The sequence below is a fragment of the Ovis aries genome, chromosome 2 (genome assembly GCF_016772045.2).
Source record: "Ovis aries strain OAR_USU_Benz2616 breed Rambouillet chromosome 2, ARS-UI_Ramb_v3.0, whole genome shotgun sequence".
Classification (NCBI taxonomy): Eukaryota; Metazoa; Chordata; class Mammalia; order Artiodactyla; family Bovidae; genus Ovis; species Ovis aries.
Window position 1 is genome coordinate 242,851,184 of NC_056055.1, and position 24,142 is coordinate 242,875,325.

General features: G+C 52.2%; 3 protein-coding genes across 6 annotated transcripts; 1 reads left to right on the top strand and 2 right to left on the bottom strand.

Moving 5' to 3' along the window:
* Positions 1-1,153: 1,153 nt before the first annotated feature.
* Positions 1,154-5,674, top strand: GALE (UDP-galactose-4-epimerase). 2 transcript variants are annotated; one of them, XM_027965533.2, is made up of 11 exons: positions 1,154-1,197; positions 2,818-3,032; positions 3,190-3,305; positions 3,394-3,507; positions 3,717-3,893; positions 4,166-4,279; positions 4,357-4,423; positions 4,515-4,600; positions 4,713-4,790; positions 5,006-5,120; positions 5,291-5,674. In XM_027965533.2, exons 2-11 carry the CDS (start codon positions 2,912-2,914, stop codon positions 5,347-5,349), a joined length of 1,047 nt encoding a protein of 348 aa, XP_027821334.2. In that variant the 5' UTR covers positions 1,154-1,197; positions 2,818-2,911; the 3' UTR covers positions 5,350-5,674. The 2 variants fall into 2 exon arrangements, with proteins under 2 accessions (XP_027821334.2, XP_027821335.2); XM_027965534.2 differs by having other exon boundaries at positions 1,154-1,186.
* A 53-nt stretch (positions 5,675-5,727) lies between these two features.
* On the bottom strand, positions 5,728-10,154 carry LYPLA2 (lysophospholipase 2). 2 transcript variants are annotated; one of them, XM_004005128.4, is made up of 10 exons: positions 10,059-10,154; positions 8,488-8,591; positions 8,191-8,222; positions 8,035-8,100; positions 7,507-7,554; positions 7,349-7,419; positions 7,133-7,206; positions 6,949-7,050; positions 6,683-6,856; positions 5,728-6,603 (listed from the first exon to the last, which is right to left on the bottom strand). In XM_004005128.4, the coding sequence occupies exons 2-10, from the start codon at positions 8,563-8,565 to the stop codon at positions 6,553-6,555; spliced, it is 696 nt and encodes a 231-aa protein (XP_004005177.1). In that variant the 5' UTR covers positions 8,566-8,591; positions 10,059-10,154; the 3' UTR covers positions 5,728-6,552. The 2 variants fall into 2 exon arrangements, with proteins under 2 accessions (XP_004005177.1, XP_042100514.1); XM_042244580.1 differs by having other exon boundaries at positions 8,488-8,648.
* Positions 10,155-13,206: 3,052 nt separating this feature from the next.
* PITHD1 (PITH domain containing 1) lies at positions 13,207-20,948 on the bottom strand. 2 transcript variants are annotated; one of them, XM_012152227.4, is made up of 6 exons: positions 20,621-20,948; positions 19,931-19,974; positions 19,478-19,555; positions 15,661-15,765; positions 14,904-15,012; positions 13,207-14,135 (listed from the first exon to the last, which is right to left on the bottom strand). In XM_012152227.4, exons 1-6 carry the CDS (start codon positions 20,816-20,818, stop codon positions 14,034-14,036), a joined length of 636 nt encoding a protein of 211 aa, XP_012007617.3. In that variant the 5' UTR covers positions 20,819-20,948; the 3' UTR covers positions 13,207-14,033. The 2 variants fall into 2 exon arrangements, with proteins under 2 accessions (XP_012007617.3, XP_060266662.1); XM_060410679.1 differs by having other exon boundaries at positions 13,207-15,012.
* Positions 20,949-24,142: the final 3,194 nt, after the last annotated feature.

Genomic DNA, 24,142 nt, shown 5'->3' on the forward strand with positions numbered 1-24,142 from the left:
CGGTGGTAATGACTTACTCAGCACTCCAGGGAACCCTGGAGAGGTGGTTTCTGAGGCTGTTGGCTCTGTGACCAGGACTGTTTGTGGCACAAGGTCCTCTGGGCCAGGACAGGCGTAGCTCTAGGCGCCCTGGGGACCAGGGGGCCAGTCAGCATCCCTGCTGGACTCCAGCAGGCCCAGGGCACTCCAGGCTGTGGGACACCCATGTGCATTTCTTCCTCTGCTCCAGTTTCCTCATTCAGTACGTGTGTATGTTAGTGGCTCAGTCGTGTCCAGCTTTGCAGCCCCACGGACTGCAGCCCACCAGGTTCCTCTGTCCATGAAAGAATACTGGAGTGGGCTGCCATATCCTTTTCCAGGAGAATCTTCCCGACCCAGGGATGGAACTGGGGTCTCCTGAATTGCAGGCAGATTACCATCTGAGCCACCTGGGAAGCTCCTCATTCAGTACGTCACATCTTTATACACATCATTCCTTAGCCCTCCCTTTATTTTAAAGAGAAGCAGAACACTATTTTCTAGCCTACTATGGTAGGCAAGGTGCAAACCGTTCCACGAGGTTGGGGGCCACTGTGTGCGTGAAGGCTGAGCGCAGTCAGCGCTGTAATTCGTATTTTAGTCTCAGGGCTCCCTCCAGGCCTTTGGCGGGTTTTTTAAACTAGATTTTCCAGAACGGCAGCCTATGAGAGACCCTGACCCACTCCCTTCCATCGGCGCCGCCCCTCCAGCCTCTCCGTTCCAGGAAGCCATCTACTTCACGCCAGGCTTACAGACAAAAGGTGGGAAACCTGGGGTTGAGAGTGGAGCCGCTGTCTCCCGCGCCGCGCTCGGCTGTCGCTCCTGCTGCCGGGCGCCGCCGACGAGCCGCATCTCCCGGGGCGCAGCGCCTGCTTCCAGGGATCGGGACGGGGGAGCACGCCAAGTCTCGCGGGCCCCGGGTGCCGACCGCGTGTTCCTCGGTCCACCGCCCAGGCACCGGTCCGTACCGTCCTCTGCAGATGGTGCCGCGCAAGCGTCCTGGAGCCGCGGCGCTCTTGGTCCACTCGGCTCCCCGTACTGCCGGCTCCCAACCGACACGTCTCCTGGGGGCGTGACGGGGGCGGGTCCAGGGCGGAGCGTCGGCTCTTAAAGGGACCGGTCACGGAGCACCGGAGGCGGCGCCGTTCGAGACTGCGCGGGGCGCGTGGTGCGGAGCAGGTTTGGGAGGCTGATGAGGGGTGGGGCCGAGCGGGTTTGCGAGGGGCCGGGTGGTCCGCTGGGAGCGAGGGGGAGTCTCGGGGGTCCGGGCTGCATTCTGGGCAGAGTTCCGCCTAGGCGGGCTCGCCCCCGCGGCTCCTAGCTCTCGCTGCCTTGGCTGGAGCGGCTAGGATTCATTCATTCCCGGCTGGGGGCCTCCTAGTTCTGTCCCCATCCAGCCACTGCCCGAATCCCCAGCCTGAGACTCTAGGGCACGCGAGCGCTCAAGGCCCTGCGCCCCCTCCCTTCCATTTTACTGATGGGGAAGACTGAGGCGAGAGCTGACCATAGATCACCCCGCGTGTCGGAGGGAGGGCAACCTCATCGGCCTTCCTGCCTCTCTGGGGGCCCCTCCACCATTTTCGGGGGGCCTGCACACTGCTTGGTGCTTGGTGGGGCGGGGGCGGGGGCGGCTTCAACGCCTAGGGCAAAGTCCGACGGGGAACCAGCGGGGGCGGGGGGCGAACTGCTCAGGCAGGAGCGGGACTAGATCCAGATTCTAAACCAGCCGTCACTGGCTATGTGACTTAGGCAAATTACTTAACCTCTCTGACCTTAGTATCCTTTTCTGTAAACTGGCAGTAATAACACCTGCCTCATTAGGACGTTGGAGGAATTCAGGGAGATAATGCAAAAGTGCCCAATACAGAGCCTGGCACGCAGCGGGCGTTCAGTCTAGTGGGTTAGGAACTGTATGAACCCAGAACAGGATTAAGGCTGCTTGGAGGAAGGCGGCTGCGGGCCAGGCTGCCCCAATGAAAGGCCTCTGTGTCTGGACTTCCTGCCTCGCCAACCCCACCACCGTCTCTGACCGCGGAGTTTGTTCAGGGCGGCGGTGCACACCTGGCAGTGAAATCAGGGGCGAAAGCCACGTCTACACCACCGTGTTGAGTGCCGCCTACAATTAGGCGGGATTCTTACCGCCAGGCCAGGAGTGGCATCCGCACTGGCTGAACCAGCCTGAGCGACCTGGGGGTGGGGCCCACTCCAGGACTACAGTGCTTCAGCCCCAGGGCTGGGCTCAGCCTGCCGGGCAGAGGACCCACCCTGAGGCCATCTGCTGTATTTCCTGCCTCTCCCAGTTGACCTCTGTGGGTGCAAAAAGGGTGCAGGGGGCAGGGAGGGCTGCTTACCCCAGGAGGTGTTAGTCACTGAACCGAGGAGCCAGTTTGTACCAGTGATGGTGGAGGGTCTGGGGAGGCCTGGGTCTGAGCAGACACCTCTTCCTGGCCTCTTGCGAATCCAGTGCTGCTGCCGCGTTTCCTGCTGTCCAGAAATGTCCAGTTCCCAGATGCCTCAGGGAAGCAGTGTGGAGACTCAGGTTCCATCTTCCCAACCCCCAGTCAATTAGGGCTAGAAGTTACGGTGCCTGTGCATCCATCTCCACCTGTACCGTGTGATGGGCCTTTAGAATCACCACATCTGACCCTTCCATGACCACGTACTCATACAGTTATAAACTCCATGTTATAGAGGCGGAAACTAGGGCCAAGAGAGAACTGTTCTCCAATGCCTAAGGCCAGAAAGTGATGCTCTTCGGCCTTGGACCAGGGCTGACTCCAGACCCACCCTATTAACTAGGACACACCACTGCTTCGGACACGTTTCCAGGTTGAAAGAGGCTCTGAGCAGACAGCCTCGGCCACTTCTGAGTCTCTGTCCTGAGCCAGGCATAATGGCCGAGAAGGTGCTGGTAACAGGTGGGGCTGGCTACATTGGCAGCCACACCGTCCTGGAGCTGCTGGAGGCGGGCTATTCACCCATGGTCATTGACAACTTCCATAACGCCATTCGTGGTGAGCCGGACAGAAGGAAGGGGCCTGCGGCTCCGGGGGGATGGAAGGGAAACCCTGGGTTCTACATCCACCTCCAAGGGGTGTATGCCTGGCCGGTCCCTTGGGAACCCAGCTCCCCATCGCCTCTGATTTTGATGGCCTCTGTGTGCCCAACCAGGAGGGGGCTCCATGCCTGAGAGCCTACGGCGGGTTCAGGAGCTGACAGGCCGCTCTGTGGAGTTTGAGGAGATGGACATCTTGGACCAGGCAGCTCTACAACATCTCTTTAAGAAGGTGGGCGCTTGGCAGGAAGGCAAGCAGTGGGCACTTCCAAGGGCTGGGCCTGTAAGCCACATCTGATCCCAGCTTTGCCACCCTGCAGCACAGCTTCATGGCAGTCATCCACTTTGCGGGGCTCAAGGCTGTGGGTGAGTCAGTGCAGAAGCCCCTGGATTATTACAGAGTCAACCTGACAGGAACCATCCAGCTTCTGGAGGTGAGACCTGGGCCAGGGACAGACCCTGGGAGGGCCCCGGGCCAGGCAGGCAGTACCAAACACGGTGGCAGAGCCCAAGCTGGCTCACACACTGGACACGTCTTCAGCTCTCAGCCACAGTCTCCCCTTCTGTAAACGGGAGGTCACACCTCGGCCCCCTCCACCTGGGGGGCTGGCAGGGGCCACTGATGCCTCTCCTCTGCGGGCAGATGATGAGGGCCCATGGGGTGAAGAACCTGGTGTTCAGCAGCTCGGCCACCGTGTACGGGAACCCCCAATACCTGCCCCTGGACGAGGCCCACCCCACAGGTGGCTGTACCAACCCCTATGGCAAGTCCAAGTTCTTCATCGAGGAAATGATCCGGGACCTGTGCCAGGCGGACAAGGTAAGGGCCCCTTCTGCCTCAGCCTGGGCCCCACTCTTGGGCCCCTCACAGCCTGCCCCGAGCCCCAGGATGGGGTCCTGAGCCACCCTCCCCGAGGCCAAAGCTGGGGCTCAGGAAGCGGTGGTGACTTCAGACCTTTCGGGGAGGGCTGGATCCCCTGCTCCTTTCTAAGGACAGAGAATGAGCAAGGTGGGGCGGGGGAGGTGGCTCTGGTTTCAGGTGGGCCATACAGCTTGCACCCCAACCCCCTCTGTCTGACATGCATCCCACAGGCCTGGAACGCAGTGCTGCTGCGGTATTTCAACCCCATAGGCGCCCATGCCTCAGGCTGCATCGGCGAGGATCCGCAGGGCATCCCCAATAACCTCATGCCCTACGTCTCCCAGGTAAGGAAGAAGGGAAAGGAAGGGGGTGGGCTCCACGGGTGAGGGCCTGGGAAGAGCTAACCTGACCTCCAACCCAGGTGGCGATTGGGCGACGGGAGGTACTGAATGTCTTTGGCAATGACTATGACACAGAGGATGGCACAGGTGAGCCCAGGAGCCGGAGGAGCCACGAGGGAGGCTGAGGTGGGACAGAGACTGTAACGGACCCCTCCTGCAACCACTTCCTCCTCTGCAGGCGTCCGGGATTACATCCACGTCGTGGATCTGGCCAAGGGCCACATTGCAGCCTTGAGGAAGCTGAAGGAGCAGTGTGGCTGCCGGGTAGGGGGAGAAGGGAGAAGCGGGGGAGACGGAGACAGAGGCCGGGACCAATGGGGCCCAGAGGGAAGTCAGTGCACCCCCACCGCAATCTCTGCCCTCCTTTCCTGGGCAGATCTACAACCTGGGCACGGGAACAGGCTATTCGGTGCTACAGATGGTCCAGGCCATGGAGAAGGCCTCCGGGAAGAAGGTAGGCTGGCAGCCCACCCTGCCCCACCCCCAGCCCCTCACACCAACATACCTGATGGGCACCTGAGTCCCACTGTCTACTCGAGCCTGCCTGAGGCCTTGACGCCTAAGAGCGAGACCCTGCTCCACACCTCCATTTCTGGAGGGCTGGTCAGCAACTTGGTGGGTGATGCCAGGGCTGGTTCAGCTAGGCTACAACCGCCCCCTCTCCTGCAGATCCCATACAAGGTGGTGGCCCGGCGTGAAGGCGACGTGGCTGCCTGTTATGCCAACCCCAGCCTGGCCCTCAAGGAGCTGGGCTGGTCAGCAGCCCTAGGGCTGGACAGGATGTGTGAGTGCTCGCCCTAACCCCTGACCCTGGGTGCTTACCTGACTGCCGGGAGAGACTCGGGAGCCAGGAAAGGGCTACTGGGGTCTGGACTGGCCCATCCTGGGCTGCCCAAGACACTGTGGGCCCTGCACTCAGTGTGGCCCCTGAGCACGGACCTTGTCCCGTTCCAGGTGAAGATCTATGGCGCTGGCAGAAGCAGAATCCTTCAGGCTTTGGCACGCAGGCCTGAGACCCTGGCCTCCCACGAACCAGAAAAAGGAGAAAAGCAACTGCCTGCTCTCCAGCCTCTGGCAGGAACCCAGGGGCCCCAAAGGCTCCACTACCTCGGACCCCAGCTGGGCCCACTGAGCCCGCTGGGCACAAGGCCCAGGTCTCCAGTGACCAGGTATCGGGTCTGTGTGCCACAGGGGCCAGGAACCCATGTGGACCACCAAGGCTGGGTGGTGTCAGCAGGGCCTTAAGACACACAGAAGCCCCTCTTCCCAGGCACTAATTTATACTGCTATGAAGGAGCGTCCTAAAGTATTTAAAATAAACACTTTTCTTACACTGGAGCAGATACTTGCACGTGGTCACACTCTACCCCTTGGATAGAATTGCCCAGGCCTAAGAGTTGAAGCAGTTTCTTTAATTTTATCGGAATCCAGGACACGACCAGAAAAACACCCGAAACTACATGGAGACAGAAGACGAGACACAAGACTCCTCCCAGCTCCCCAGACCTAGCATGGGGACGACGTGGGGTGAAGCGGCTGGGGCAGACCTTGAGCCCCAGTCCAGCCCGGCAGGCTCCAGGCCCGCGGGGGGCAGAGGGTAATGGGGAGGCAGGGCCCAGCCCCCACATCGGAATGGCTGAGGGGAGGCCCCCTCAAAAGACTTGGCCCTGTCACCCATACTCCTGCGCAGGGGCAGGGAGCCCACAACGGCCAGGGGTCGGGCCATGGACACATTCATGATTGAGAAGCAGCTGGAGTGGAGGCAGGAGACACACGATTATCTGGGCAGAATCAGTTGGGGGGAGGCGGGAGGAGGTGGGGCCTGGGAGGGCCCCATGGGCCAAACCCTGAGGTCACCGGAGGGGGCCCAAAGCGGGGCTAGTGAGTGAGGTCCTGAGTGAGTGGGTCAGCGGCTGGGCCCCTTTCTCCCGCTGCCTACAGCCCCTCCAATACTGCTGCCAGGGGGGTGGCCCCCACCTCCAGGGAAATGGGATAAGAAAGCAGCCCACCCGCTGCAGCAGACAGCCAGGGGGCTGAAGCCAGGAAGGAGGGCCTGGCCAGGCTTTGGCCTGTCTGCCCCAGAGGCCTGTGAGAAGAGGGGATGGGTCCAGGAGGGTGAGAAAGGGGTTCGACCGGCTCAGATCCAAGATGGTGCCACGCGTGCCAAGTCCCCCCACCGTGAGCGGGGGGACCGTGCTGGGGGACAGCAGCTCTGGTTAGACAGGAGGCAGCAGCTTCTCGAGAAACTCCTTCACAGCTGCCATCTCCTGGGGGTGAGGGGGACTGTGAGATGCGCCTCGCTAGAGGGAGACGGGTGGGGAGAGGAAGGAGCCCCTGCCCACTGACCTGGGGACACGAGCTGTGCATGACCCCTGGGTACGTCTTGAACTGGACCCTGGCAGGTGTGACAACGGACCGCAGCTTCTCGGCTGTCAGGGCCCCAAACCGTACAGGAACCATGGGGTCCAGCTCCCCGTGGCACTGAAGGATGGTCAGGTCCTTGGCACTGCCATTGGCTGCCTGTGGGCCAGACAGGACTTAAGAGGCTTGGGCACGATCCCCCCCAGCACTGAGGAGACAGAGGGCAGGAGCAGGGTCGTGGAGACGCTCACCTGGGGGAAGGCCCGATGCAGAGGCAGCCAACAGCTCAATGCCACAATGCCAGCCAGAGGGTGGGGGCAGGTGAGGGCTGTGTAGAGGGACAGAGCTCCACCCTGGAGAAAGAAGAGAATGAGGGGGTCACGAAGGGCACAGCTCAGCACCCATTACCCACCCCCTCCCTCTCTCTCCGCTCACCTGTGAAAAGCCTCCCAGGACGATCCGATTGGCAGGGATCCCGTTCTTCATCTCATGCTCAATCAAGGCCTTGACTGGGGGGAGGGGGCATAACCGGGTGGGGGGAAAGCTGCTGGAAGGACTCCAGGAAGGGAGCCAGACAAGAGGTTCTGCCCAGCACTTTCCTGGGGGGCCGAGGGGGAGAGGGAAGATGCCGAGGAGGGGCTGGGGCCTTACTGTTCTCTGCTGCTTTCTTGATGCCAGCCTCGTCTTCTGGTGCATCTGGACTCAGCCCCATCAGGTCAAACCTGGAGTAGAGGAGTTGGCAGCCACTGGGAGACCTGGGCTGGCCCCAGGGCAGCTCCCTTGGCTCCTGTTCCCCTCCCCAAGCTCACCAGGAGGGCATCACCATCTTCATGTTGAGTGTCACAGGGATCCGAGGCCTGCGGAGGGGCAGCAAGGAGGACCGTCACGTACAGGAGGGATGAGGCAGCCACAGCAGACAGCCCAGGACAGGGCAGGGCAGCCCCTGGGGAACCCTCCCAGCGGGCAGGGCCTGTGTTTAAGGTGTTGCCAGGCAACCTGCCACGTGGGGCTGGAGGCTGTGGTTGGGGCATCGGCAGTAGCGATGGAGAAGCAAAGCCCAGCACTCGGTGTGACAGGGTTCCAGCTCAGTGGGTAAGTACTTGGGGAAGGGGGGGAGGGGGGTCCCGGTCTTAGGAGTCTTGGGTCAAGGAGGCCCTGGGTTGGGGGCTGGGGCTGGACCCTGTTCCTGGAGGGTTCCACAGGAATGAAGGCTGAAAAGGGCCTTTCAGACCGCTCTGGGCCCCTGGCCCCAGCATGCAGCTGGCAGCAGAGAAGAGGCCTGGAACCACAGGACCACTCCCCTTCCTTAGCCCCTCCCATGCTGCGGTGACACTCACGCATGGGGACAGATGTACTTGACATGAGGGAGCCGGATGGTGGAGAGGGCGTCAGCCCAGCTGTGCCTGTAGGAGGGAAGGGAGAAAAGGCACCAATGTGGGGAGGGAAGGAGGGCGCGGGCCTCCCCAGAAACACCCCCTCCCCAGCTCACTCACCCTGTGTCTCCAAGTCCATGTAAAAAAATCACCTGGAAGAGAGTCAGAGATGGGGAAGAGGGCAGTCATCATCCTGCCATTGCTCTCACTCTGCCCTCCAACTTCTGGTCACCCCTCCCTCACCCTTGAGGATCTGGGAGAGGGGACGCTGAGGAAGCAGCCCTCTGCCTCCCGGCTGCAGGGCTGCCCCCCTCTCATCACTGCCACCTCCATTCTCCCCACACCCACTCCAGCCAGTTCCCCAGGGGGGTGGTCCTGTGGTCCCAGGGGCTGCGTGGGGTAGGAGAGGACCCTTACCGCAGCTGTTTCCCGCTCAGCTCCAGACACAGTGGCAGCGTCGGTGAGCAGGGGCACAGACATGGTGTTACCACACATACACTTCAGGGCTCCACGGCTGGGGCCTGTGCAAATGCCGGGCAGTGGTCAAGGGCAAGGCCAGGCAGCGGAGAGCATCCTGACTGAGGAGCAGAAACACAAACCCGGGCCCCTCAAGCACCCTAGATTCTAGCTCCTGGACACAAAGGAAAGGCAGGCAAAAAAGTCCTGGGGCCGAGCAGGGAGGAAGTGTGCCTTGGTTCCAGGGCAGAACAGCAGAGGCAGCCACTCTGGCAGCCCTAGGTCTGGCCCCCCACACAGCCTGAGCTTGGGCTGGAGGTGGGCAGAGGCTGGGCTCAGGAGCGCCGGTGGGAGGGGAGCCGGGGGCTCCCTGCAGCCTCCTCCCCACCCGACCGCCCTCAGCAGGTGACTGCCTGCTCTCCCTACTGTACAGTCACCTCCCCTCTCTAGAGCCCCGGATCCCCTTCTCCCAGCCCTACAGGGAGATCAAGGGGAGAAAAACGCCAGGCAAAGAGGCTTCCGGCCTCTACCCTCAACCCCACACACTATTTCGTCCAACTCCCCTCCCATCCAGTCCTCCTCAACCATTCTGAGAGCCCCTGGGACTGCCCGTGCCCCAGGAGGCACACGAACTCTGATCCACCGCCCACCCGCTAAATGACGCTCTCCACGCCCCTCCTGAAAGAGGCTACCTGCTGCTGCCCACCACTCCCAAACAGGTTCCCCCCACCCAGCTCGACCACGCTCCGGGATTCCCAAACACACAAAAGAATGTCAAGCTGGCGGGCTCCTCCCCATCCTTAGCATCCTCCAAACTCCCCGGAAGCTTCTGCTACCGGAGCCTAAGTGCCTACCCTTCCTGCCTGTGTCCACCCCTCCCACCCTACCAAAGGGCTGCCACCTTCCCCCTCGGACCTCCGAGTGCCCCTCTTCACAGGAGGATCCCTCCTCAACTCTGACCCCGGGGTCCCTCTTCCCACACAGGAATTCATCTTTTGCCCCAAGCTGGGATTCCCTTCCTTCCCCCACTGAGCAACTTCCACCTCTCACCCTAGGTCGTTCCTCTCAGAGTGGTGCCTTCCCCCTCTCCCCAGCCTCCGCGACCTGGGGTCTTCCTCCCCACAGGAAAAACCTGCACCCTGATTCAGGGTCTCCCACTCCCCACAATGGGGACTTCTGTTCTGACGGAGGGTCGCCCGCCTCACAGTGACATTTTGTATCCTGATCCCGGACCCGCTTCTGCCCACACAGGGGCGTTCCACTTTTGACCCTGGAGAGCACCCCCCACCCCGCCCCACAGTGGGATTCTCCAACTTCCGAGCGTGAAGCCCCTCTCAGCATACCCGGACCCCACCTTCTTCCCCGTCTCTACCCCGAAACTCCCCGAGCCCGGCCGGCGCCTCTTCGCACCTCACTCCCCACCCCCATCCCTCACAATTGCGGTTGCCCCTCCTCTCTCGCCAGGACCCTCGTGGCGAAGCCGAGGCCACCCCAGTGCCCTTCCCCCGCCTGCTGGCCCCGGACCAGGGTACCTCCACTCCCTGGGGGGTTTCAAGACCTCTCGGGCGATTTTCTCCTCTTTCTCCGGCACAGACACACACACTCTTCCCCCCTCGGCCGCCCCCGCCGGAACTTCCGTTCGAGTCCCGGGAACCTAGCCATCGCGCTGCCGGAAGTAGCCTGGCCAGCGCTACGGATCCCGGAAGTGGGCGTCAGGGTTTCTCCGGATGAGGGCTGCCATGTTGGGTACGGTGGGACGACTCCCCGTGATTAGGCCACGGAGTTTCCTCGGGGTCTAGACGACGCACCCGTGATTCCCACTTGCTACCACCACCCATGCGTCGGTCTCCTGAAGGAGAGGCATTCTTCCTGAGGCTAGAGGCATTCTCAAGCGTCGTTTCCCACCTTCCCATCCCTTATGGTCTTGGGGGTACCCACCACTGGTCCTATTCCAGCATCATGGAGTCACACACTCCAGCTGACAAGACCCTTTGAGACTGTCTGGTCTTCCAGTCTTACTTTTAAAGATAAGGAAACAGGCTCAGGAGAGGGAAGTAAACAGCAATCTCAGGATTACTCTAATGCTGCCTCTGCACCTGCTTCCTGAGCTATAAAACGGCGGTAATAACCACCCTGCTTGCTTCACAGCTTTGCTGTTAAGGCTCAAATGAGGTCGTGTGGAAATGCTTTATACAGTGTAAAATCACAGTGTGAGGACTTAATGACTCTAAAAAGGACCCTGGGAAAAGAGGGCATCAGCAGTGTCCAGGGCATCAGCAGTGTCCAGGGCATCAGCAGTGTCCGGGGCAACTGGTCAGGAATCCGAAGTGTTACCTTAGCTCTACCCTCGGCAAGCTATGACATGCAGACAGTGCACAAAATACTACCGTCGGAGGCTCCAGTTGTTAACAAAAAGGGTTTCAGTTAGCAACCACTGAGGTCACTCTCTGCTCCTTGTTGCACTGGTAAAATGGAGCGGGACTCGGGGCCCACATAAAGGCTGGAAGGGGAGGCAAGCTGAGTTGAAGGACCACGTCCCTGACAGAGCCTATGGACATCCACACACAGGAAATGAGTCAGCCCTCAGCAGCTCAGGACTCACTTGCCCAGTGTAACCTATGCTGATTTTTCTTTGAACTGAAAGAAAACAGTATCTGGAAGCTCAGCAAAGCACTTTTTCCCAAGTTAAGAGGGGCTTTGAGCGCTCAGCAGGTCACAGGAGGCCCTGAACAGGAAAACTTTTGGTCCAGAAGTCCAAAGCAGACCAAGGACCCAGGACTGGAAGGGGAATGAGTGGGTGAAGACAATACACCTGCCCCTTCTCCCAGACTCCTGGTTGGGTCTGCTTGTGGAAAAATAAACAATTCTTCCTGCACTCCAATCACTTGAGACACTGTGGCAATTAGAGCAAACTCTTCAAAGGGAAGCTCAAATTCAGAGGCCTTGCCCCAGAGGCTACCTATGACTAGTGCTTTAATCAGTGGGATTAATGAAGGGCTAGTCTGCTCTAACATTTCTAACTTTATTTTCCCCCTACTCCAAATTAAACATAGTCATTCTTTTTTATTTCCAAATGACCCAAGTGACATAGAGAGCCTGTGGTAGAGTACTATCCTTAGTGCATCAAGAATAATGTTTGCATTCTGGTTGATTTCAGACTGCATATTTAGAAATTCTGAGGCTTGACAGGCTTGGTGGTGGCAGACTTTCCCCAGGACAGGCTGGAGAAACAGGCTAACAACTGTGTGGACCGATTCAGAGGAATTCTCTCAAAAGGATCAAATTCAACACTAATTCCCATTATCAAGTGTTTCTATTTTATGCAAGGGAGAAAATACTATTTCAAATCTCTTTTAAGATACTTAAGCCCAACTGGTGTTCAGATCAGTTCAGTTGCTCAGTCGTGTCCAACTCTTTGCGACCCCATGAATTGCAGCACGCCAGGCCTCCCTATCCATCACCAAGTCCTGCAGTTCACTCACTCACGTCCATTGAGTCAGTAATGCCATCCAGCCATTTCATCCTCTGCAGTCCCCTTCTCCTTCTGCCCCCAATCCCTCCCAGCATCCGAGTCTTTTCCAATGAGTCAACTCTTCGCATGAGGTGGCCAAAGTACTGGAGTTTCAGCTTTAGTATCATTCCTTCCAAAGAACACCCAGGGCTGATCTCCTTTAGAATGGACTGGTTGGATATCCTTGCAGTCCAAGGGACTCTCAAGAGTCTTCTCCAACACCACAGTTCAAAAGCATCAATTCTTCGGTGCTCAGCTTTCTTCACAGTCCAACTCTCACATCCATACATCACCACTGGAAAAACCATAGCCTTGACTAGACGGAACTTAGTTGGCAAAGTAACGTCTCTGCTTTTGAATATGCTATCTAGGTTGGTAATAACTTTCCTTCCAAGGAGTGTCTTTTAATTTCATGGCTGCAGTCACCATCTGCAGTGATTTTGGAGCCCCAAAAATAAAGTCTGACACTGTTTCCACTGTTTCCCCATCTATTTCCCATGAAGTGATGGGACCAGAGGCCATGATCTGTTTTCTGAATGTTGAGCTTTAAGCCAACTTTTTCGCTCTCCTCTTTCACTTTCATCAAGAGGCTTTTTAGTTCCTCTTCACTTTCTGCCATAAGGGTGGTGTCATCTGCATATCTGAGATTACTGATGTTTCTCTCGGCAATCTTGATTCCAGCTTGTGTTTCTTTCAAGCCCAGAGTTTCTCATGATGTACTCTGCATATAAGTTAAATAAGCAGGGTGACAATACACAGCCTTGACGTACAACTGACTTTCAAAACTTAAGTCCAATCTTGGGTCCACCTTCAGACTGTATCTGCTGCTCACTTAATTTCCTCACCATCATTTCTTCTGATGAACTCGAGAATCTGTTCTCCCTTATTTTTGTAAACCACCCCATAAGTTACTTCCTTACATGAGAAATGAAATGTAAGGATTTTAACCTCAGGTTCTTTACAAAATGTGGGTTAGTGGGTGTAGGAGTGTTTTCACCCTACTATACAGAATGTGGCCTGACCTTTCCTGGAGACACTAATCTAGTGTTGATACAATTGTGGCACTTATGATCTACCTAGTCCAAAATAACAAGAGATTTGAAAATCTCATACAGTTCTCAACAAAGGTTTCATAATTACTATTAAGAACACAAAAGAATATATAAACATTAAGTCTGGCAAGGATTTATTAGGAAGCTTATTAGTCACAGTGAATAAAAAGCCATGAACAGAAGAACTGAGATCTCCAAATTCTGCCATTGGGCTTACAACACTAGTTAAAAGCTGATAAACATTAAGGATGTCCCAAAGAGAAGCATATCAAAGTCCCAATCTTACCCTGACCAGGATACCCACACAGAAACAATGCTCTCCTCAGACTGCTTACCTGGGCAACAGGAACAAAAGACCCTCCCAAGCTATTAAGCAACATCAGGAGATTTCTGCTCTTCAAGCTATAACATGGGACACTGGTGCATGACAGACAACTCCAAGCTGGGCAACTTGACAAGAATGTTGAAAGATGACAGGGAGAAGGAGCAAGCAGGGACAAGTATTTCTAGCTGGAGACCCTCCTGATGGTTAATACAAACACAATGCTGAGGCTTCAGAAAGTTTACTGCAGCCCAGGAATAGTTTCCATTTTAAAAACAAGTCACACAATAATCCTGCCACAAAGCAACAAGACACTTGGGATCCCATGGCCACATAAACTGGGAAGGCAGGCATTATCCACGGCTGCCAGGTACTGACCGGCCCAAGACCTAATTTCTTTAGGGCCCTAGAGAACCACGATTGTTCCTCGGCACCCACACAACCCTTCCTGGGGGTGTGGTGTCTTCTATAGGCCAGGTTTCTGCAGCAAGCCCCAAAGACAAAGCTTGGTAGAGGCTGTGGCAGCCAACTCTCTTTGGAGCCCCATCTCTCTTTGTCCTTCCCAACAGGATGTCATACTTCTTCACCAACACAACACCTCTGTGGGAGTCTTGGCCAGCCCTTAGGAAATAAAGTGTGTCTGTGGGGTAACCTGATGGACCTTGTGGTCAGCTGGATTGGCTGATGCTTCATAATTGCAGATGGTCACCTCATGTCGGCGAAGCTGCAAGAAAATTAAGAGGCTGGGTCAGCTGGCCACTTCCCAGACCACACACTGGAGTAGTCCTTATTCAGGTTCATTTCTAGACATCATCCTCTAATTTCATCCCCATTCAGATGTTTTTTATCCTGAGAAGCCTGCACTGTGTGCTCAGTTGCATCTGACTCTTTGAGACCCTATGGACTGCATCATCCCACCAGGCTCCTCTGTCCATGGGATTTCCCAGGCAGAATACTGGAGTGGGTTGCCATTTCCTCCTCCAGGGGATCTTCCTGACTCATGGATTGAACTCACGTCTCCTGAAGCTCCTACATTGACAGGTGATTCTTTACCACTGAGCCACCTGGGAAGCCCATGAGAAGCCTGGATAAGATCAAATCAATGAGTCACCCTGTAACTTAGAAGATTCATTTCTTCACTATAATGGAGGCACCATGAGAAGAAGAACTTGTCTATCTTGTTTACCACCCTATCTCTGGTGCCTGGAACAAGAAAAGTTATTAACAATGTTAAATCAAGGAAAGAATTTTAAGGTGAAAAACCAAATTGACATCAACTGTATTATTTCAACCCCCTTAAAATTCCTATAGCCTGTCAAATGAGATAGTTTACAGCGATGAAACCATGAAATATTATAGAGACTCAAAGTAATCAATGTCTCACTTGCTCGCTCTTTTTCCTTTCCTTCAAGCTCCTACTAACACAGCCTATAGCTACAAACACACATGTGCACATCACGGAAGGGCAAGAACACTTCCAGCCCCATCTTACCTCAGTCCATTCTCCTCTCAGGCCAATATAAAAGACCTTCGTGGTATCGGCTCCGAAGTTTTTTGAAATATGAATTGAGAGATGATAGACATTTGAAAAACGAGAAATTCTAGAGGATGAAGGAGTGGAGAGAGAAGACAACAATTAGAGGTCAGAGAGCCTGCTCACCACCATGTTAAAAATGTCAATTCCAGCTCCATCTTGTGGTAGAACCCAGGCAAATGTCAGAGAATAATCTTGGGGTCTTACGTCTCATTCTTCTCCTCTGGACAAGCAATTAATACCGTGAACATTTACTGAAATTGGCCAGATCTTGTCCAAGGCAATAGGGACGAAAAATAATCAATACTGCCCCCACTGTGCGGCTACACAGGGATTTGAAAGCAAGCTCAAAAAAGAGAGAAATCAGTGAAGAGATATGTGGTCACATGTAACTTAGCTGCTGTAAGCCCACTATGCAAAGAGCAATTCTGAAAACATTTTTCCTAAGACCACGCTAGGAGCTCATTCAGATCTGTCAATTGATTACAGGTTAACAAGTCTGTGGCTTGCACTGAAACTCTGCCAAAATTTGACCAAGCCTAGGATCAGGACTCTCCACTGTTTTAACTTGTTTCTGATGCTAAGATAGCAGAAGACCAGCCAAAACCAAACTGCAAGCCCAATAAGCGCTAATGCACAGATGCTCTCTGCAAACAAGGGAGTGCCTGCTATTCTCAGGAGAAGCCAGAGAGTGGAAAAGAGGCCCAGTGCTTACTTTGTGGCATACTCTAATTCCCCTGTAAGATCACGGTTCAGACTAAAGGTCTGATCTGGCTCCCTGTCTGTATCATCAAAGGACATCTGTGGAATGTTCTTGTACCTGAGAAAGGAAAGCAGAGAAAAATTGAGAAATGTGCATTATCACATTTTTCAGGTTCTCAAAACTTCCTACTGACTCCCCTCAGTTCTATCAAAAGGAGATAAAATTTTAGAAATGACATTTTACTGGCATTTATACATAAATATCTTTAACCCAGCAAGAAAAGAGCTGAGAACCGCAACACAAGCCAATAACATCTTTGAGTGGGTTAAGATCACATGAGAAGCAGAACACAAAGAGACAGCTCAAACTGGTCACAGGCAGCAAACGCATGGAGAAAATAAGCAACTCAGCACATTTGGACCAAGCTGAGGACGTTAAACAAAACAGCTTACTCGTGGCGAAAAAAATACTTTGGCAGAAACATACTAAATACAGTTAAGAGATAAGATCAGGTAACCCAACATTCAATCTTTTCTCTCTGTCCAAAATTAGCCTATATACCGAGTCACCTTCAGTTCAGTTCAGTTCAGTCTTAAAAAAATACAACCAGGGGATTTCCATTCTGAAAAGGGTATAAAAGGCCATCAACACACAATGGGCTTTGGAAAGTCAAGTACAACTGCTAATGAGGAAAAAAAAATTTTTTTCAAAGACTGGTCTTTGAAAGACCAGTCTCCTCTATAACTCACAAAGTCTAAAAGACTGAGCCATACACCTCAATCTCTAGAGTGTTCTATTAACACATCCACATGGGATGGGTCTAGATATCAGCTAGAGCAAAACGCATGTAATATAAGAAAGCAAATGTTTGCTTCAAAGTGTTTCTAAGAATGATACACAGCACAGTACCACTACCAACAGTAAGCATTTATGAGCAGCATTATGGGAGGCAGTGCTCTGAAGCCAGACTTCCTAAGTTTAAAGCCTGAGTCACTGACCGGCTCTGTAATTTTGGGCAAGTGATTTAACCTCTCTCTTAGTTCCTCATCTGTAAAATGGGATTAGTGACAGTGCATATCCCATACAGCTGATATGGATGTTAAACTGAACCAATTTTAAGAGACACACTTGTTAAAAATTTCTACTACTGAAAATTTCAAACACATACAAAAATAAAGAGAAATATAATGAACCTCCATATACTTATTACTAAGTTTTAATAACCAACATTATGCCAATTTTGCCTATCACCCCCATTTTGTGTGTGCTTGATTCTTTTTTTGGGGGGAGGGGTAAACTGTCAAATGATTGTTTTTTGGTAGGGCTTTTTTGTTCTTGTTGTTTTTTCCAACTTATTTATTTTGGCTTCACTAAGTGGCATGTGGGAATCTTAGTTCCCTGACCAGGGATCAAACCTATGGCCCATGCAGTGGAAGTACTGATTCTTAACCACTGGACCACCAAGAAAATCCCTATCCTTGACATTTTAAAGCAATCCCAAACATATCATTTCACTCATAAATATTTTTGTATATATCTTTATAGAGTAAGGACTTCTTAAAAAACCTACTATCAGTTCAGTTCAGTCGCTCAGTTGTGTCCGACTCTTTGCGACCCCATGAATTACAGCATGCCAGGCCTCCCTGTTCCTCACCATCTCCTGGAGTTCACTCAAACTCATGTCCATCGAGTCGGTGATGCCATCCAGCCATCTCATCCTCTGCAGTCCCCTCCTCCTCCTGCCCCCAATCCCTCCCAGCATCAGAGTCTTTTCCAATGAGTCAACTCTGCATGAGGTGGCCAAAGTACTGGAGTTTCAGCTTTAGTATCATTCCTTCCAAATACCCAGGACTGATCTCCTTCAGAATGGACTGGTTGGATCTCCTTGCAGTCCAAGGGACTCTCAAGAATCTTCTCCAACACCACAGTTCAAAAGCAACAATTCTTTGGGGCTCAACTTTCTTCACAGTCCAACTCTCACATCCATACATGACCACTGGAAAAACCATAGCTTTGACTAGATGGACCTTTTCTTGGCAAAGTAATGTCTCTGCTTTTGAATATGCTATCTAAGTTGGTCATAACTTTCCTTCCAAGGAGTAAGCGTCTTTTAATTTCATGGCTGCCATCACCATCTGCAGTGATTACTATTTTATAATTAACAGTTTAACAATTAGCAATAATTCTCTAATATCATCTAACAACTAGTCTGTGTTCAAATTTCACTGATTTAAGTCTGAATTTAACTTTTCTAGATGTGTCAATGACATGTCAATGAACATGCTATGTATTTCTTTATCACTGGTTCACAAAATAATGCTGCATTTTATAATCAATGATATCTTAGATTTAATAAAGTACAAAGTGCTTAAAAATGGAGGGCTATGTAAGTATTTGCACCTGGGGTGCAAAACTGGGGACATAATAGGGAATTCCCTGGCGGTCCAGTGGTTAGGATTCTGCACTTTCACTGCCGAAGGCCTGGGTTCAATCCCTGATCTGGGAACTAAGATCCCACAAGCTGTGCAATGGAGCCCCCAAAATACCCACACACACCAGAAACAAAACTGGGCACATACTACCTTCCAGATTTCTTCTAAGCTCTTCATGTGTTACAGCTCATTTCTCTCCACAATCTTAAGAGGTTCCGACTATTATTACCATTTTACAATGAAAAAATCGAGATATAGAAAAAAGTATACTGCCCAAAGTCATGCAGCTAGCAAGTGGTGCAGCCAGAATCTGAACGCCAGTTTATTCCAGAGCCCACTCTTACCCAGAATGCAGCACGGATGTCAAATCTTATCCAGCCAATCCATCTCCCAAGTAAGAGAGTCTCAAAGCATCAACTCAAACCTACTTCGTTTCCTTAAAATCATTAAATATTTGGGTTTGCTTTCCAATTCATGTTTCTAACATTCAAAAATAAGTTCCATTTCTTAAATCTTTCACTTAAATTGACTGATTTTTCAGAAGAACTTTACTTAAGAAGTTCTTCTGATTTCTGTTTCTCCAGCACAAGTGGTGTCCCCCTTCTTCTAGAAAGGCTGCAGTGAAATAAGGCAGCTTGTCAGAAAGGGAGTAGTAGCTCTGGTATCAACCAATTTAGTGTTATAACGAGGTATACCTGTGTGTATACCTCATTTGCTCAGTCCTGTCCGACTCTTCGTGACACCATGGACTGTATCCCACCAGGCTCCTCTATCCATGGAATTTTCCAGTCAAGAATACTGGAGTGGGTTGCCATTTGCTACTCTAGGGGGATCCTCCCAACCCAGGGATTAAACCAATGCGTCTGCTGCACTGGCAGGCAGATTCTTTACCACTATGCCACGTGGGAAGCTGCTACAAGAGATATATTGAACTTTGCTAACTAAAGGCCATGCAAAATCAGCTGGAGTTATTCCATCTCAACAAAACACACAGAAAGATTGTACTTGTCTAAAACGGAAGGGAAAACGTTGAAGCTAACCCCAAGAGTAGAGTCCTTAAAGATAATTTGAGATCTGCAACTGGGTTATTAAGAAAATTGCAAAGTCATCAACAGTTGGCATTTAGAGGATGCTCTCTGAATGAATGGTGCCGCAACAAGTACTTTGAAGAGAGACAAGCTGCTGGTCCAAAAGATAGCTAATCTAAAAATGTCGTTAATTCAGGAAGAGGTTAGTGTATTCTGATGCAGAACAAATATACAACTTTTTTTTTAAGAGGAGAAGGGGATATTTAACCCAATAAAAAGAAAAAATTTTGCCAATCTGGAATAAAGTGCTATCAGTGACCAGAGAAAAAAGGACAGAAGCTTCTCGGGGCCAAGACCCTTGCCACTTACAGTCTCATCTCAGAGGGGTGTGAGTCATCATCTTCTCCCATTATAATGATGCCTTTTAGCTTGACATTGCCTGTAAATCTGCCAGAATGCAAAAAAAAGAGGGTTGTCAACCTGGGTTAGAGTCTCTGCTGAGCTGTGTGACCCTGGGGGCAAGACCCTTCCCCTTTCTGGGCTTCAGTTTACTCAGTGTCAGACTTGTACTAAATAATTTCTAAGATCCTGTCTGCCTCTGGCATTCTGCCGTTACCTTGACCTCTCAGTTATGTTTTAACAAATGTGTCTTTTTTTGCACCAGGAAAAGTTTGGATCCTTTCCTACTCACACACCCACCTCAGTAACTTAGCCCATTTCTAGAAACAGATGTGTGCTCTCGATATAACCACTGAATGAATCCTGATAAGGCAACTGGGTTCAGCCTATTTAGCCTGAGGCAAGCACCAAGGAGATACTTACGGAATATTAAACAGAAGCTCTTCATCTGCATCACTTTCAACAAACTGGATGGGGAGAGGGAGGAGAGAGCAACAAATATTTGCTGAGCGCCCACAATTTCAGGCATTTTCCACCCTGTTTTACAACTGGTGTGCAATGCAAACAGTCAACCTCCCTCTGTTCTCCAGCACATACTAAATTCCAGGGCCGACTAGTTTCCTTAAATTGTGTGCAGAGATCTGTACCTCTGCGGTCCACAGCTTTCAAATGGCTCTGCAACCCCACAATGGTAAATGCTCTAGATAGGATCACGTGCTTCATCTTCCAAAGACTGGTCTTTGGTCTTCATCAGGTGGTTAAGTTGATCAGGCAGCCATCGGGGCCAGTGGTCAAACGGCAGGGAACACGCCCTCGTGGACATGCTCCCTCACCAACCCCCTCCTAATCCCTGGAACTGCACGCTGGCCGTGTGAAAGCAAAGCGCCCCCTCCCGTCTCTGGGCCTCAGTTCCCCGACCTGCAAGATGGGGAGATTCAACCCTGTTCGCCTCTCAAAGGGCTGGAAGGAGACGGGCACGGGAAAGCGCCTGGCAATCGGGCTGCGGTTATTTTTAACTTCAGGAACTAGGCTGACAGAGCAGCCGGGTGGCCTGAGGCCCCGCGCAGATCCCTGCCTCGCCTCGGCCGCCCGCCCAGGGCCCCGAAAGCCCACCTTGGAGCGGTCCGTCCGCTCCTCCCACGGCTTGAAGACGCCGCGGCCGCTGCCCTCGCGGCTCTCGTTGAGGCACTGCAGCCGCTCCAGGTCAATGCGTAGGTACAGGCCGTAGGCCAGGCCGCGCTGCTCGGGCGGCTCCTCCCGTTCTGCGGCGCAGCGGCAGCCGCCCCCGCCGTGGCTGTGACCGTGCGACATGGCGACGCCACCGCCCGCGCGTCCCTTCGGCCCTGCAGCCGCCGCCGCCGCCGCCGTTCCCCGCGACTCGCTCTTTTCACTCTGGCCGCCAAGCGCTCCGCCGCCGCCGCGTCGTAGAAGGCGCCCCTGTGCGGCGCATGCGCGTGGGAAGAAGAGGGCGGGGCTTGGAGAGGGCGGGGCTCGGAGAGGACGGACGTTCGCTTAAAGCGCTTCCCAAGCCTGGGAAATTCACGTTGACCCTTTCAGTCCTGAAGATGGATGCTATTGCTCTCCCAGCTTCACAGATGTGGAAACTTGAGGGCGGGAAAAAAAAAAGGCAGAAAGATTACGCTGGTGTTCCGAGTAAATGGTGAGGTCGGGTTTTGAATCCTCCTCCTCCTTAGGCTACAATCTGTTCTCTTTTTGTTTTACCCGCCAGCGTTTTTGGAGGAGCTGGTGATGGCAGTGATAAGGCCCTGAAGAGTAGGAAACACAACGTTATCACTGCCTCACATGTGCAGACTTAGGCGCTTAGAGCTCACGACCCTACATGGTCACTTTCCTCACAGTGGGCTTCGCGTTGGAGACCACAGGCTTTATGGACGGCTGAATCTGAAACAAGTCCCGGGTCTGTTATTGACCTTGTAACAGCCTGAGTAAGTCACGTTCCCCATCCTGAGACTTCGGTCCTCGTCTGTAAAGTGGCAATAGTAATATCTGTTTCATACGATCACAGTGAGCATTAAATGAAATACTGCACTTCAAGAACTCAGCGCAGTTGCTGACACATGGTAAGAATTCAGTAGTCGAGTCAAATCTTGGTTCAAATCCAAGCTCTACCACTTACCAGCTGTGGGGCCTGGGGCAATTAATTTAACGTTTCTGAGTCTCAGTTTACCCTCTGGGAAGTAAAAGGATTGGACTAGATGACCTTTAAGTCCCCTCCTCATATGACATTTCAGAGCAGTTTTTTCAACCTGCTAGTTATGACCCATTAATGTCTTAAAATCTGTTTAGGAGGATTGTGACCAGTATTTAAAAACTAAATAGAATAGAATTAAAAGTTCAGAATGTATTACACATTTTAGTCTCAGTTTATGGAACTTTTGTTTCAGCTTCAGATTTGTATACTCAGGTGCAAGTTAAAATGTTTTTCATCTTGTGAGTTTGTTACTGAACCCAGGTCCAGCTGATTGCTGCTCAGAAGTCATTATATAGGTGGGTGGAAAGAAAAGTTTGCTTTATTTTGGATGCCTGAAATGGAAGGCAGAGGAGGGGTTTTAGCAAATGCCTGTCCAAAGGCTGACTCCTCAGCTCCCCTGACACTTAAGGGGCCGGAGTTTTTCTTGACTGAGGGAGGGGGCTACATGCAGAAACAGCAGTCAGCTCTGACAGTCATCTTCAGATTGGTCATTGGTGGTCCAACCAGTGTCATCTTACGTGTTTTAGGTACAGTTAATCTTCAGTTCCAAGGTCAGTTTGTTTGCATTTCTTGAGGCCAGTTCTTGGAATTATGGCCACTTCTGTCATGACATCGTGTAGTCAACTTCTTCCACCTGGTGGAGGCTTCAGTATCTATAAGACAGCTCACAGGCTGTGGCTCAGAATCTTATCTATAGCTCTTAAGAAGGAAGTAAAAGGTCCTTGAATATGCTTCATGACTACATTATTACTATTTGGTCTCCTTTGTTCTTTGTTTCTGCATTTCTCACTTCTCTGATTAAACGTATTCTTTGGCTAAAGTGTTTTTCCACAGAAAAAAGGCAGGCTGAGGACTTGGCAGGGGGGCAGGGACTGTAGACCTGCTGTTTCAGGTTGAGATCAAGGGTGGGAAGCACTATTTAGAGCTGGAGTAATTCTGGTTTTGGGGTAGAATGCGTTATTCCTTGGTGGAGATGGGGAAAGATAGGATGCAGGGACAGTTAAGGGATACTGTGAACCCTTCACTTCTGGCTCCGAAGTATCCAGATGAGACTGAGGGCAGCCACAAAACATCTATCTCCTCAAGTTCCATTCAGAAATATTTTGATGTCCTAGTTCAATTCTTTGTGAAGCAAGCAAGCTTGGTTCTGATTCAAATAGCTCAATGTCATGACCTATTCCTGCTTTTACAATTTCAGGGATCGGGCCCAGCATGTGCTAAACACTTAGCAAATACTTGTTTAATTGAATGATACACTCGGTAGTCTGTCTTTGGAAAGACTGTGTCCCACTACCCCAGGCCTCACCCTGCCCGTTTTTGTCTTCTTTCCTGTCATTTGCATCGTCATCCTTTACTGATTTATCCTGCGCCCTGTGCCGTGCTAAGCAGATTATGTAGTTTGTATGCGTGTGTATCAAGTTGCTTCACTCATGTCAGACACTTTGTGACCCCATGGACTGTAGCCCGCCAGACTCCTCCATCCATGGGATTCTCCAGGCAAGAATACTGGAGTGGGTTGCCATGCCCTCCTTCAGGGGATCTTCCCGACCCAGGGATCGAACCCCGGTCTCTTCCATCTCCTGCCCTGGCTGCTGCTGCTGTTCACTTGCTCAGTCGTGTCCAACTCTTTGTGACCCCATGAACTGCAGCACGCCAGGCTCCCCTGTCCTTCACCATCTCCCTGAGTTTGTTCAAACTCATGTCCATTGATCGGTGATGCCATCCAACCATCTCATCCTCTGTTGTCCACTTCACCTCCTGCCTTCAATCTTTCCCAGCATCAGGGTCTTTTCCAAGGAATCAGCTCTTCAAATCAGGTGGCCAAAGTATGGCCATCAGTCCTTCAGCATCAGTCCTTCCAGTGAATATTGGGTTCTTTACCACAAGCGCCCCCTGGGAAGCCCATGTAGTTCATGTGAAGTGAAAGTCAGTCTGTCGTGTCCAACTCTGCGACCCCACGGACTGTACGGTTCATGGGATTCTCCAGGCCAGAATACTGGAGTAGGTAGCCTTTCCCTTCTCCAGGGGATCTTCCCAACCCAGTGATCGAACCCAGGTCTCCCACATCGCAGGCAGATTCTTTACCAGCTGAGCAATGAGGGTAGTTCATGTGGCTCATCTTAATTACTTGTCATGTGACCTTTAAGAGATAGGGAGTGTTGCCCAGTATTTTCTCCAGTTTGAAGGTGAGGAAAATTGAGGCTGAAAGAGGTGAATTAATTTGCCCAAGATCAGATAAGTTTGAGAAGAAACTAGGCTTTGAGCCTCCTTTGTTTTCTTGAAACAAAAAGGTATACCTAATGCAAACATGTATCAGTTAGCTTATACTGTGTAACAAATCACACCCAAACCTAAAAGCTTTAAACAACATCTACTATTTCTCACAGTTCTGCAGATCACCAGGGCAGTTGTTTTCTGGGCAA